This window comes from Electrona antarctica, assembly GCF_951216825.1.
Source record: "Electrona antarctica genome assembly, chromosome: 2".
In the NCBI taxonomy this organism is placed as follows: Eukaryota; Metazoa; Chordata; class Actinopteri; order Myctophiformes; family Myctophidae; genus Electrona; species Electrona antarctica.
This window is the reverse complement of record NC_136807.1, coordinates 12,520,090-12,535,388: the sequence shown is the minus strand read 5'-3', so window position 1 is coordinate 12,535,388 and position 15,299 is coordinate 12,520,090. Positions and strand designations below refer to the sequence as shown.

The 15,299-nt window shown below is 42.2% G+C and overlaps 2 protein-coding genes across 2 annotated transcripts in view; both read left to right on the top strand.

Annotated features, from left to right (window-relative positions):
* The window catches only part of gmeb2 (glucocorticoid modulatory element binding protein 2), a 263,131-nt gene that overhangs the window by 138,325 nt on the left and 109,507 nt on the right, over positions 1 to 15,299 (top strand). The window lies entirely within an intron of this gene.
* Positions 278 to 4,632, top strand: LOC306932064 (phospholipase A2 inhibitor and Ly6/PLAUR domain-containing protein-like; the record flags this gene model as incomplete). The annotated part of the gene is made up of 5 exons (XM_079513769.1): positions 278 to 335; positions 931 to 1,053; positions 1,184 to 1,330; positions 1,656 to 1,775; positions 4,336 to 4,632. The coding sequence occupies 5 exons, from the start codon at positions 278 to 280 to the stop codon at positions 4,545 to 4,547; spliced, it is 660 nt and encodes a 219-aa protein (XP_079369895.1). The 3' UTR covers positions 4,548 to 4,632.

Here is a 15,299-nt window from a genome sequence, read left to right as displayed (position 1 = left end):
GCCATTTGAACCACCATAACTGTACAGTACAGGTGTTCTTCTAATCTAGATTATGCAGATTGCTGTTGATAATATATATATATAATTCAGTGACTTTGTAAATATTGTGGGTTCTGCTGTGGCTTCTGGGTTGCATGGTTTCCACTTCAGCAAAATGAAAGTAAAATGAAAGAAATGGAATGTTAATCATCCCCCCCACCCCCTCCCCCCCATCTAGACACACCCCATTTGTAGAGGGTTATTAAAAGCTGTACCATTGACCCGTTTCAGTTGGAGGATGGACATCAAAATGCAGAGAGTCATAGTGATCCTTGGGGTTCTGCTTTTCCCAAAAGGTAAGTCTTTTTTTTTAATATGTTGGGGTTTTATCATGTAGAGGTGGGCGATTTTCTCAAGCAGTATCACGGTAGGCCTACATGATATTATGTTAGTTAGTTAGTTAGTTAGTTAGTTAGTTAGTTAGTTAGTTAGTTAGTTTGTTTCATTTATTGTCCACGTGTGGAAATTTGTCTTCGGTCTCAACAACAGTAAAAAACAAACAGTTACAACACTTACACAATTATTTTTTTCATGTGGTTTTCAGGGTTATTCTTCAAGTTACTTAACAGTACAACCACATACACAATAACTAAAAGAAAAAGGAGTAACAGAACATTTAGACCAAAATACTTAATTTTGGCTAACAAAACCGTTGTTCTATAAATTACGGAATAGAACTGCAAATCATAGAATGCACAATCAATGTATCACGATTCGGAAGTAATCGGCTTCCTAAGTTAGTGGGAGGGGCCTATTTTACAAAGAATGCCACAAATGGGAGGGGCCTATATAAGCGATTGCGGCAACCGCAACGATGGCGGTGGCTCAGGGGTAGGTTTACATTATAGCTTTCAGTCGTAACCTCTGTGATATCACCTGTTGTCTCTCTAGCTCTCTCGGCTTTGAAATGTTACGATTGCATCGTTGTGGGAACCACAGGAAGCTGCACTGAACCCCAGAGAGACTGTCCCGCTTCCCAACAATGTGCTGCAGGAGCAATCAGGACATATATGGGTATGTACAGTATGTGATTAGACCTACAATATAACCTCTGTATTTCATTTTTGTGAGGCACAAGCCACTTACAGTATGATTATTTAAGACATTGTTTGACAGTGGGTAATATCCTCCTGTGTGTGTTTAGGTGGGAATACCATGGATGTTAAAGTGAAGAATTGCATACCATCTGCTGGGTGTGATGTTAGTGGCTCAATGGACATTGGAATCAGCAGGGTACTTTTAAGCACCAAGTGCTGCTCCACTGACCTCTGCAATGTCCAATATCCCACACGTAAGTACCGTGTGTGTGTGTGTGTGTGTGTGTGTGTGTGTGTGTGTGTGTGTGTGTGTGTGTGTGTGTGTGTGTGTGTGTGTGTGTGTGTGTGTGTGTGTGTGTTGTGTGTGTGTGTGTGTGTGTGTGTGTGTGTGCGCGTGTGCATGCACTACTATCAAACGCTTATGAGGAGCGTCGAGAGTTGCATTTGTGCCAGAGGCCAACTGTAATAAACGTGTGGTTTCACTTGTTTATGCAAATAGGTGAATTTATTTTGTTGTATACACAAGGTTCGGGGTTAAATTAATCACCATATGACCATTTGAAAATGTCAAACCTACAGTTCCTGGCAGCTCTTCTTCTCCCAACGGCAAGAGGTGCTTCAGTTGCAACGTGCAAGACAAGAACTGCTCCGACATTCTGTCCTGTTCTGGTGATGAGGACCGATGCTTCTCCTCATCAGGTAACAAGTCTATGGCTTCAGAGTCACCACATCATCTCCTCAAGAGGTAACAAGTCTATGGCTTCAGAGTCACCACAGCATCTCCTCATCAGGTAACAAGTCTATGGCTTCAGAGTCACCACAGCATCTCCTCATCAGGTAACAAGTCTATGGCTTCAGAGTCACCACAGCATCTCCTCATCAGGTAACAAGTCTATGGCTTCAGAGTCACCACAGCATCTCCTCAAGAGGTAACAAGTCTATGGATTCAGAGTCACCACAGCATCTCCTCATCAGGTAACAAGTCTATGGCTTCAGAGTCACCACAGCATCTCCTCATCAGGTAACAAGTCTATGGCTTCAGAGTCACCACAGCATCTCCTCATCGGGTAACAAGTCTATGGCTTCAGAGTCACCACAGCATCTCCTCATCGGGTAACAAGTCTATGGCTTCAGAGTCACCACAGCATCTCCTCATCGGGTAACAAGTCTATGGCTTCAGAGTCACCACAGCATCTCCTCATCGGGTAACAAGTCTATGGCTTCAGAGTCACCACAGCATCTCCTCATCAGGTAACAAGTCTATGGCTTCAGAGTCACCACAGCATCTCCTCATCAGGTAACAAGTCTATGGCTTCAGAGTCACCACAGCATCTCCTCATCAGGTAACAAGTCTATGGCTTCAGAGTCACCACAGGCTCCACAGCATCTCCTCATCAGGTAACAAGTCTATGGCTTCAGAGTCACCACAGCATCTCCTCATCAGGTAACAAGTCTATGGCTTCAGAGTCACCACAACATCTCCTCATCGGGTAACAAGTCTATGGCTTCAGAGTCACCACAGCATCTCCTCATCGGGTAACAAGTCTATGGCTTCAGAGTCACCACAGCATCTCCTCATCAGGTAACAAGTCTATGGCTTCAGAGTCACCACAGCATCTCCTCATCAGGTAACAAGTCTATGGCTTCAGAGTCACCACAGCATCTCCTCATCAGGTAACAAGTCTATGGCTTCAGAGTCACCACAGCATCTCCTCAAGAGGTAACAAGTCTATGGCTTCAGAGTCACCACAGCATCTCCTCATCGGGTAACAAGTCTATGGCTTCAGAGTCACCACAGCATCTCCTCATCGGGTAACAAGTCTATGGCTTCAGAGTCACCACAGCATCTCCTCATCGGGTAACAAGTCTATGGCTTCAGAGTCACCACAGCATCTCCTCATCGGGTAACAAGTCTATGGCTTCAGAGTCACCACAGCATCTCCTCATCAGGTAACAAGTCTATGGCTTCAGAGTCACCACAGCATCTCCTCATCAGGTAACAAGTCTATGGCTTCAGAGTCACCACAGCATCTCCTCATCAGGTAACAAGTCTATGGCTTCAGAGTCACCACAGCATCTCCTCATCAGGTAACAAGTCTATGGCTTCAGAGTCACCACAGCATCTCCTCATCAGGTAACAAGTCTATGGCTTCAGAGTCACCACAGCATCTCCTCATCAGTTAACAAGTCTATGGCTTCAGAGTCACCACAGCATCTCCTCATCAGGTAACAAGTCTATGGCTTCAGAGTCACCACAGCATCTCCTCATCAGGTAACAAGTCTATGGCTTCAGAGTCACCACAGCATCTCCTCATCAGGTAACAAGTCTATGGCTTCAGAGTCACCACAGCATCCCCTCATCAGGTAACAAGTCTATGGCTTTAGAGTCACCACAGCATCTCCCTTTTACCCAAATATTTCACATTCTACAGCTTAGGAAAAAAAAAAAAAGAAAAAAAAAACTAACATAATTTTGTATAGCCACTACAACCAAAAATGTTCCAAGAAACAAGTTGTTAACCTACTGTAGCAACCCAGCCGGCTCTGCTGTGCGAGAGCAGCGAGACTCAGCACAGCTGATATTGATGTTTTGATTATAGGCGTTCCATCATGCTCGTTTGAAGCGTGGCTAGATGGCTACTTCAACCAATCAGATTGCTTCCTCGAAACAACCTGTTGTATAATTATGTTTCTCTAGACATGGAGCACTCATTTTCAACATTGAACTATGTCATTAATCTTAGAGTTGTTGTGTGGAAATAATTTTAATAAAAGTTGAGTTTCAAACTTATATATAGGACACTTAAAACATTTAGAACCCGTTGTAGTGGATATCTGGAATTTATATAGACATATAACTCAGATGTTTCAATAACTTGGTTGAGGTAAGTTACGTGCTCTGCCCGCGCACAAGTTGGCAGCTCGTCAGAGTGCATTTCTAGTTAGTGCAGCCGCGCCCGGCAGCCGGCGAAAACTAGTGTTCTCAACAGGCCTGAAAATGAAGGCCCGGCCCTACCTGGGCCCTCATCAAACCCTGTACACTCAGGATCCTGCCACCCTTAGATCTCCATATACCACACCAGATGCTTCTCGCCCTCAGGTGTCTTACTGGAATATCTAAATGCAGAGTACACCAACGTGACATCACTTATATTGCATGACCCCAAGTTCTAGACCTCCAGTTCTAGGCTGTACACAGTTCAATGTTGATTCCCCTTTAAGTATTCAGACAATAACATGTTTTCTGTCTTGTTCACAGTGGAACACGGAGACAATAAGATGATCACAAAGGGCTGCATGTCAAAGAGCCTGTGTGTGGTACAGGCACAGGCCGACACTCCCACCATTCCAGGCATGACGGCTCACGCAAGCTGCTGTGAGGGTGACTTGTGCAACAGCGCTACCAGCACCGCTGTTGGCCTCTTATTGCTCCTGGCAGCACCAGTGGTCTCTGTTGCTCTGTTCAACTGAAAGGTTTCGCTGCTTCAGTTCCATCGGTATTAAGAGATTCTATAACGAGAGACAAAACTCCTTTTTAAGTGTTTTGGAATCACCACTAGATAGCGTATCGCACACATGCACCCTGGAATTCTGAATGAATACATTACTAATTTCTACTTTGATCCATTCATAAATATGATAAATAAATGATTAATTCATTAATTCATTATAGTAGTAGACATGCATATTTATAATACTTTTTCGGTGTTCAACACAGACCATTAAATATATGATAGTAGAATAGGATAAAAACAGGTTTTTGTTGGTACAACTTTTAATGTTTTTTAAAGAAACCGGAAGTCCAAAATGGCGGAGGCACTGGCCGCTGGTTGTTACTATGGGACTTAATGGGAGTTTCACCTCTTGTAATAGAATCTCTTCAGATTGGAGCTGTAAGATCTCTTACTGCTACTCAAGAAAGAAACAGAGTGCTTTGCAATAGGTCATTTGTTCAGGCCCAGATGCATCATGGGTCCTGTTCAGGCCCAGATGCATCATGGGTCCTGTTCAGGCCCAGATGCATCATGGGTCCTGTTCAGGCCCAGATGAATCATGGGTCCTGGGCGGATTCGACAGAATATTCTGTTTTCTTTTTTGTTTTTTTTACAGCTGTAGGTGTCATTGTGCTGTCCATGTGTGGTTGACTCTAGATATCTCAGAATCTTCCTCAGTGTTACCAGTGGTTGTGTTTAGGTCTCTCATGATTACAAATTTAAGTTGACGATTAATTGTCACACAAATTATTGCGATTAACGATTTCTTTTTTTTTTTTTTGCATTGAACATTGGAACGTTCCGATTTGTATTTCTCCGTTTGCCTTTTAGGCTTTGTGATCACAAGATATGACAAATAACTAAAATATACAAAGAAATCACTGACACATTTAATGTTTCTTCCTTCCAAAGAAATGTACTAAATAGAGGAAATAGTTGATCTACAAGCTTACAACACGTCACTTTGTGACGTTGTAAGCTTGTAGATCTGCTATTTCTGCCATTTTTGAAAAAATAAAGTGTGAAAATGCAAGGACATTTATCAACATGGAAATGATTGACGATTTATGCACAAATAATTGCGATTATCTCAAATAATTGCGATTATCTCAAATAATTGCGATTAGGCGATTATGTAATAATTGTGACAGGCCTAGTTGTGTGATTGGATTATTGTTTTATTATCGTTATTGTTGTTTTATAGGTCACTCTGTGTGTGCAGGACCAATATTAAGCATTTAAGCCATGCATTCTCTTTTATGCAAAGGCCAGAATTACTCCAAACGACTTTACTTTACCTTTCAGTCAAAATAACAATACACACAATCATACAATTAATTCATTAATTAATTAATTTTTTAAATGATAAAACATTTTCAAACAAAAAATGGAATGAAGTACTCTTATTGACAGGTTGAAACTGTCAACTGGATCTGTCACACATAAAACATGTTAAAGGCAAAGCATTTAATAAAAAAAATTAAATTAAATTAGCGTTTTTATTCCCTCGTCTTGTCCAGAAACAAATGGGACTAGAAATGTGCAATTCTGGGGAACACACACGCACGGAACGTAGTGTATATATCAGGCATAACTCAAACCCTAGCTTGCCCTTGTGTTTATGGAAAAGAATTTGGGAGACACTGTAGTTGTTGACATCTTCAGTTTCAAAGCCAAGAGTCCAGCTACCATCTCTCACACAGTTTACATAAACCAAAGCCAAGAGTCCAGCTACCATCTCTCACACAGTTCTTGGTGTCATCCTTCTCTCTCTACTCCGCTCTCTCTCCCTCTCTCCTCCACTCTTTCCTCCGTGCTCTCCTTCACTCTTAACTGTTAACACTTAACACTGCTTTCGCACAGCAGAGCCGGCTGGGTTGCTACAGTAGGTTAACAACTTGTTTCTTGGAACATTTTTGGTTGTAGTGGCTACACAAAATTATGTTGTTTTTTCAACTAACTTCATGTCCTCTTTCACTAAATCCATAAATCTTCTCTTTAGTCTTCCTAGTCTAGGCCTCCTGCCTGGCAGTTCCAACCTCAACATCCTTCTATCAATATACTCACTATCCCTCCTCTGTATGTGTCCAAACCATCTCAGTCTGGCCTCTGGGTTTATCTCCAAAACATCTGACATGCGCTGTCGCTCCGATGTATACTCCCAGAGAGAACATCAACATTTTAGTCTCTGCTATAAGCCCTGAGTCTTTTCCTCAGTGCGACTGTCTCTAAACCATACAACATAGCTGGTCTCACCACTGTCTTGTACACCTTCCCTTTCATTCTTGCTGATACTTTCCTATATATCACACTTTTCTCCACCCATTCAATTCCCATAATGCTTTGGTCCACTGCCCCTCCTTGTGGATAGGTAGAGGGCTGTCTTACCGAGACAACATGTAGTCCAGGAAATAAGTGAGCCCAGTGTCCATGACATCAGGGAGCCCATGGACACTTTGAAATTGGACACACACAAAACACATTACCCACATAAGAACCCCAGGAACGTGTTTCTTGTCTCCCAAACATCATTAAAATAAGATCTGGTTGCAAAAGGGGTGAAGTGGCCCTTTAATGACTTGGGGATAGCATTTGGGTATTATTGTGCTTATTGTGTAAGCTTGTGCTTATTTTCAGTTATAGGCGTTATTTTCAGTTATTTTCAGTTATAGGCGTGTTTACAAACCAGAATATGCTTGTATGAGCACAAGATACACAAAGCAGCACATCTAGGCTCTGCCATTTAAACCACCATAACTGTACAGGTGTTCTTCTAGATTACTGTTAAAACCCATTCTGGGCGGGAACCCCTTTTGGTGTTTAAAGCATTATGTTATACTTTAGCTATTGAAAAATAGCAGATCTACAAGCTTGTATCTGCTATTTTTGAAAAATCTTGAAAATGTGAAAATCTTTGAATATATATTCTTTCCCAGTGAACGTTTTTAACTCAAATCTTTGCTTCTGCAGGGGGGTCCCTGAAACAAACATGTTTTGAGATTGGGGTCCGGGGCCAATTACATACAATTCTGGGGGTCCTTGACTTGAAATAGGCTAGTTTGAGAACCACTGATAAAGAAACATTTTTTCAGAAAACTGTCAGGATTTAGAAGACAATTTGTTATGTAGAATCTGGTCTCAGGTCTTAATGGGTTAAAGAGAGAGATAGCCAGCACTCCAAAGTCCATTCAAGGTATTGCATTGTGCAGCATGGACATTTGTATTGTCTTTAGATACACGCTGAGGAAGGCTTGACGCCGAAACGCGTCCATGTTTTGATTGTCCACAATGCAATAAATATACCTTGAATGGACTTTGGAGTGCTGGCTATCTCTCTCTTTAACAGTGATTCTTCGTGAGCCGTGCACCCTGTAGGTAATCTGCTTTTTTTTCCTTCCATGTTCTTCTAGATTATGCAGATTGCGGTTGATAATATATATCTCAGTGACTATGTAAATATTGTAGGTTCTGCTGTGGCTTCTGCATTGTTTCAACTTCAGCTAAATGAAAGTTAAAGTAAAGAAATGGAATGGAACTCTGAACTCTGAACTCAGTAGAATCTGCACCTGGCTCGCTGATAACAAACTATCTTTACACCTGGGAAAAACTGAATCAATTCTCTTTGGATCTAATAGTAATCTCAGCAAGGCTTAATTCCTGGTTAGAGTGGGTGACAATATTATATGGCGTTCGAACAGTATCAAAAGTGTCACAGTAAATATTACAGATTTGTAACTCACAAGTTCAGATTTGCAACTCACGTGAGTGAACTCACAGGTTCACATTTGTGTTTTGTATCCACAAGTTCAGATTTGTGTTTTGTATCTGTATTTCGCATCTGTGTTTTGTATCCGTGTTTCGCATCTGTGTTTTGTATTTGTGTTTTGTATCTGTAATTTGCATCTGTGTTTTGTATCCTTGTTTCGCATCTGTGTTTTGTATTTGTGTTTTGTATTTGTGTTTTGTATTTGTGTTTTGTATTTGTGTTTTGTATCTGTAATTTGCATCTGTGTTTTGTATCTGTGTTTCGCATCTGTGTTTGAAACGCAAATGCAAAACACAGATGTGAAACACGGATACAAAACACAGATGCAAATTACAGATAAAAAACACAAATGGTCCACGCTGGTCCATAGCTCTAATGGACCAGCCATAGTGTGTTAGAGCTATGGACCAGAGCCTGCCCCCCTGGGCATTAGAGCTATGGATCAGCGTTCCCCCCATAGGGCGTTAGAGCTATGGACCAGCGTGCCCACCGGGCGTTAGAGCTATGGACCAGCATGCCCCCCGCAATAGGGCATTAGAGCTATGGACCAGCGTGCCCCCGCCATAGGGCGTTAGAGCTGTGGACCAGAGCATGCCCCCCGCCATAGGGCGTTAGAGCTATGGACCAGCGTGCCCCCCGCCATAGGGCGTTAGGGCTATGGACCAGCGTGCCCCCCACCATAGGGTGTTAGAGCTATGGACCAGCGTGCCCCCCGCCATAGGGCGTTAGAGCTATGGACCAGCGTGCCCCCCGCCATAGGGCGTTAGAGCTATGGACCAGCGTGCCCCCCGCCATAGGGCGTTAGAGCTGTGGACCAGCGTGCCCCCCACCATAGGGCGTTAGGGCTATGGACCAGCGTGCCCCCCACCATAGGGCGTTAGAGCTATGGACCAGCGTGCCCCCCGCCATAGGGTGTTAGAGCTATGGACCAGCGTGCCCCCCGCCATAGGGTGTTAGAGCTGTGGACCAGAGCGTGCCCCCCGCCATAGGGCATTAGAGCTATGGACCAGCGTGCCCCCATGGTGTTCGAGCGATGGGATTAGCTGAAGGCGGACCGATCTGATTGGCCGAGGAATCTGTCAATCATTCTGATTGACTGATTGATTCCCTCAGCCAATGATGACGTTCGTTAACGCCCAATGTCAGAAGAGTCTCAAAAGTAGAGCAGCAGAGTTTTAGCACAGTCTCAAAGGTCTCACAGATTTGTAACTCACAAGTTCAGATTTGCAACTCACGTGAGTGAACTCACAGGTTCACATTTGTGTTTTGTATCCACAAGTTCAGATTTGTGTTTTGTGTTTTGTATCCGTGTTTCGCATCTGTGTTTTGTATTTGTATTTTGTATTTGTGTTTTGTATCTGTAATTTGCATCTGTGTTTTGTATCCGTGTTTCACATCTGTGTTTTGTATTTGTGTTTCAAACACAGGTGCGAAACACGGATACAAAACATAGATGCAAATTACAGATACAAAACACAAATACAAAACACAAATACAAAACACAGATGCGAAACACGGATACAAAACACAGATGTGAAACACGGATACAAAACACAAATCTGAACTTGTGAGTTACAAATCTGTAATATTTACTGTGACACTTTTGATACTCTTCTCACCCCATAATATTATCACACGAAAAGATGAAATTACCTACCTAGGTTCCATCCTGGAGGCTAATCTTTCCAGTGATAAAATGGCCACCAACGTAATCAAAAAAGTCAACCAAAGAACAAGATTCCTTTACAGGATCTCCTCACTGGTCAACACAAGTAAGACGCGCGAACGCGGGAAGCGAACGCAGCTCGTGAATTGCAAAAACAACAATTAGAATAAATTACGTAATTTTTTAAGGTTTTTTTAAGTTCTCTTTTTTTTGTGTTTAAGATTTTTCTTAAGTTAAGTTTTTTTTTAAGTTAAGTTTGTTTTAAGTTTTTCCTTAAAGCTTTTCCTTTTTAAGTTTTTTTTTTTTTTTTTAAGTTAAGTTTTTTTTTTAAGTTAAGTTTTTTTTTAAGTTTTTCCTTAAAGCTTTTCCTTTTTAAGTTTTTTTTTTTTTTTTAAGTTAAGTTTTTTTTTAAGTTAAGTTTTTTGTGTGTGTGCGTTTTTCCTTTTTACGTTTTTTTTTTAAGTTAAGTTTTTTTTTAAGTTAAGTTTTTTTTTAAGTTAAGTTTTTTGTGTGTGTGTGTGTGCGTGCGTGCGTGCGTGCGTGCGTGCGTGCGTGCGTGTGTGTGCGCGTGCATGTGTGTGTGTGTTTTTGTGTGTGATACAGCTGCGCCCTCTGGTGGTGGGCGGGTGGTGTTACAGCGTGACACACAGACACACACACAGACACACACACACACAGACGTGATCTGCTGGGTCTCATAGTAAATGCTCACTGCGTTCGCAAAAAACACCTTGAAGACCCTAACAGGAGCCCTCGTACAAGGTTTCTTCGACTATGCATGCACCTCTTGGTACCACAGCACCTCAAAGTCCCTTAAAACAAGGCTCCAGACTTCCCAAAACAAACTTGTCAGGCTCCTACTTGGCCTCACCCCCCGAACCCACCTCACCCCTGCCCACTTTGACAGGCTGGAATGGCTTAGGGTCGAAGACAGAGTACAGCATCTTGCAATGGGTCACCACCAAGATACCCATATACCTGTCCAAATACTTCCTTAATGTTAACGAAGTCCACACCACAACACCAGAGGGAGTGCAACATACCATGTGCAACCCAGATTCGGCACAAACAAGGGACTACATTCTTATGCCACCAAAATGTGGAACACCCTACCAACAGTCATTAAGACATGCAAATCCCTTGACTTCTTCAAATCCGCTCTCAAAGGGCACCTACGGACGGCTGCAATTGGAAACTGGCCCCCGTAAAATCTGAATCCCCCCCACCCACCCCTTTTCCCCTCACTGTATATGTTTCCTTTCCCTTTTTACCTCCTTTATGGTGAATTCCCGTTCTGCTCCTTGGCTTTATAGAAGTGTATATTTGTACGTCTCTAAATGTTTTAATGAATTGAACAAGGCAGACTGGTAGACCCTCTTGTAAACAAGTGTGATGCTGCACCTTTCTTCCTGCACCAGAGAGCAGGGACAGCATAACATGATCACATCTACTCCCCCTCACCTGAAACCAGAGGCGTCATTTCAGAAAAGCCCATATGATGGACACTTAAACCATAAAATAACAAAAAAAAACTGATCTAGGAGCTCACAACACATCACATCGTGACGTGCGACTGCAAGCCTATACTGTATCTGAAGCATGAGGTGCACTGTATTTGGCCCTAACCCTAACCCCCAAACACAATTTGTGTTCAAACATATTATCTCAAGTTAAACAGATGACGTAGTTCAAGTTAAACAGCAGATGTAGAGATTTTGTCAGCCAAAGTGAAACTGCAAGTGTCGGGACACAACATCATCTGAAGAGCTCATCCAATGATAGAACAGACACAACATCATCTGAGGAGCTCATCCAATGACAGAACAGAGATGTAACAGTCACCTGTTGCTAGGTGAGTGGAGTCAGGTTGTCATTATGAGGGTCTAAGTAAAAAATAAAAACAGGCTCAGGCCTCATTCAACTTTCACACGTACCAAACACCAGCGTGTTGGCGTGTCCTGGTTTAGGAAGTAACCCCTTTTGGACACTAGGTGGCAGTATACTACCACTACACATCATGGGGTTGCCCTAAGGCAAAGATAAAGAAACTGTATTCCAACATTTCCAAGACACACACGTCTACACACACACACACACACACACACACACACACACACACACACACACACACACACACACACACACACACACACACACACACACACACACACACACACACACAAACACTGTATACCAGTGGTTCCCAAAGTGGGGTCCGGTGACCCCCAAGGGTCCTTCAGGGAGTTCCAGGGGGGACCCAGCTAAATTATAGTTTGGAACCAAATGGACCCTTATGGGTCTGTAACTCTGAGAGTGTACAATAACGGGTCCATTTGGTTCCATTTGTACACTCTCAGAGTTAAATTGACATTGATTTTACAATATAAATTGGGGGTCCCAGAGATAGAAATTCCATTAAATGGGGGATCGTAGCAGTGGCGTATCCAGGAATTACGTTTTGGACAGGCAAGATAAGTGTTAATTGTCGTCTCCCCGCACACACTCGTAGCACTAAAGGTTTTCAAAGAGATATACCTGCCAGACGAGTAGGATACAAAGGCTGAAAGGCATGCATTTACATTCCAATGGGTGATTGAGGGTCGCACTCTTATCTATACCGCAACGGCCAATCAGCTGTTCAGGTCTTGTTTTTGTCCTCTTTTGTATGGATTTTTGTATGGATTTTGGCCAGGCCAGAAATGGATTTGGACAGGCGGACGCCTGCCCTCGCCTTATTGTAGATACGCCTCTGGATCGTAGCCTAATTCATGTCAAAATGGTGGTCCTTGAAATTAAACGGTTTGAGAATCACTGCTAGAGCTGTAAAATACTTGGAATATATTTTCTAATGAGTATATGAATTTGGGGGTTCTTGAAAAGTTTGGGAACCACTGCTGTATACAACTCAGCAGTTCTATAATCTAATCACATCCTGTTATCTCTGACAGGCTGACGTCAAGGAGGGAGATTATGTTTTCATCCCTAAACATTGTGTTTGTGTGTGTGTGTGTGTGTGTGTGTGTGTGTGCGTGCGTGCGTGCGTGCGTGCGTGCGTGCGTGCGTGCGTGCGTTTGTCTGCCCGGGGATAATTTTACAAACCACTAGTAGTGAAAAGATTTCAGTGAAAAAGATTTTCACTGTTTGGGGACTGTGAAGGATGGAGTCCATTACTTTGTTACAATACACGTAGTAACCCCTGGGCCCCTAGCCTTCTGGGCCCCTAGCCTGGGCCCCAGGCCAGTGCCCCTAGCCTTCTGGGCCCCTAGCCTGGGCCCCTAGCCTTCTGGGCCCCAGGCCTGGGCCCCTAGCCTTCTGGGCCCCTAGCCTGGGCCCCAGGCCTGGGCCCCTAGCCTTCAAAGTGCTTCATAAACACAAGAAGAACGATAAGAGTTTCATTCTTTGTGTATCCTTATTAATTTATTAGTTATCCCATCAACAGTCAGGACAGCAAATGTCTTGGCACTTTTCTTTTACACAAAAAAATAAACACCCTCTGGACTTTACTACACAATAAAAAAATATATATATTTAATACTACATCCAGTGAATCACATGACCAAGAAATGATTGGAACACCATTGATCATTGATGTGGAACGTTCTGCAGATTATTGTTGTTGTTGCTTTTTTCTATTGCTGATTTGTGCTAACATTTAACATTGCATGTTCTGTAGAACAGCAATGTGATATTCTACAAAGCTTAGCACAGATGCTCACAGACACGATCGGCTGCACGCACACACATTCCCATGAAAACGTCAGATTGTCAAATCAGTATGGATTTGTGCATAAGTATTCTGACAGAACACCTGATATCAGAGAATATAAGAGTTGTTACACACGATTAATATTCCGACATGAAACAATTCATTTTTGTCCTCCATATTCATTTCACAATATTATTGTAATATTTAATATCCAATAATAAACAAATAAAATACAATAAAAAACCAATCAGAATGTACAGTAGTTAAGAATCCATCTCAGAATACTGCTGAATACCTCCTAAAATCATAATTATTAATGCGACCCACTGAATACACAAACTAAGCAATGCATACGCTCTCTTTATAATATAATTATTATAATTTTGTCTATTCTTACTGTAATTTGAAACTCGGTCAAAATGTTGATGATTAGCATGGCATTAAAACACATACAGAACCGCAAGAGGTCAGATTAAACTCAATTTTGGGCTGTCATTTTGTAGGTTACATGATGATGTATAACTGTAAACAACTCACTTGGTTGGTTGCAGTGGCGTGCACAGACATTTAGAGGGGCAGGTGCTCAAGTTAAAAAAAGGGCACCTTGTGCAGCGCGTGGAACCGGCCGGTTGCCTTAATCTATTTTGGGCGGGAACCCCTTTTGGTGTTAGCATTATGTTATGCTTTAGCTATTGAAAAATAGCAGATCTACAAGCTCATAGCGCGCCACCGAGTGGCGCGCTACGAGCTTGTAGGTCTGCTATTTTTGAAAAATCAAAAAAAAAAAAGGAAAAAAAAGTTTTTCTTTTTTTCAAAAGGGCACATTGCCAAAAGGGCATGGGGTGCTCTAGCACCCCCTAGTGTCTATCTGTGCACGCCACTGGTTGGTTGAGATCAACATAAGTTATGTTGAAGGGTACAAATTCTAATACCGTTGAGTATCCATAAGCAGCCTATACAGTATACATGTATTCTAATACTTCTGAATGTAAGTGTATATAATTGTGTAAGTAATGATGTAATAGTTGTCTGAGCCTGTCAAATATCTACAGTATATGTACAATTTACAATTTTGACATTTAGCATCTTAATCCAGAGCGATTTACATTAAGCAAGAACAAAAAGCAATACATCACATACATAAAAAAGTAGTCATCATGAATCATACGTAAGCTAAGAACGTAACAGTGGAATATCTATATAATGAAACTATGCATGTATACTTTATAGTGCTATGTCTACATAAAATGCTATAAGTCTACATAAAATGCTATAAATCTACATAAAAAACTATCTAAGTTACATAAGTTGGGCCTTTGCATACGCCTGTAAGGTTGTCGGTCGGCCGTATGCCGTCGGTCGGTCGTATGTCTGGTCATGTGTAGCAGAGTGGCTCAAAACCTCAGCCTGATGGCCTAAAAGTCTCCCCAAATCATAGGGGATATCCCTTTTGCTTAGTGGTTAAGATGTTGGCTTTCCACGCTGGAGACCCGGGTTCGATTCCCGGGTGTTACACATGCATGACAAATTCTTTCACAGCTAATTATTGTCCTCAGTGAATAACAGTATGAGTGCATAAAACAAGTTGGAA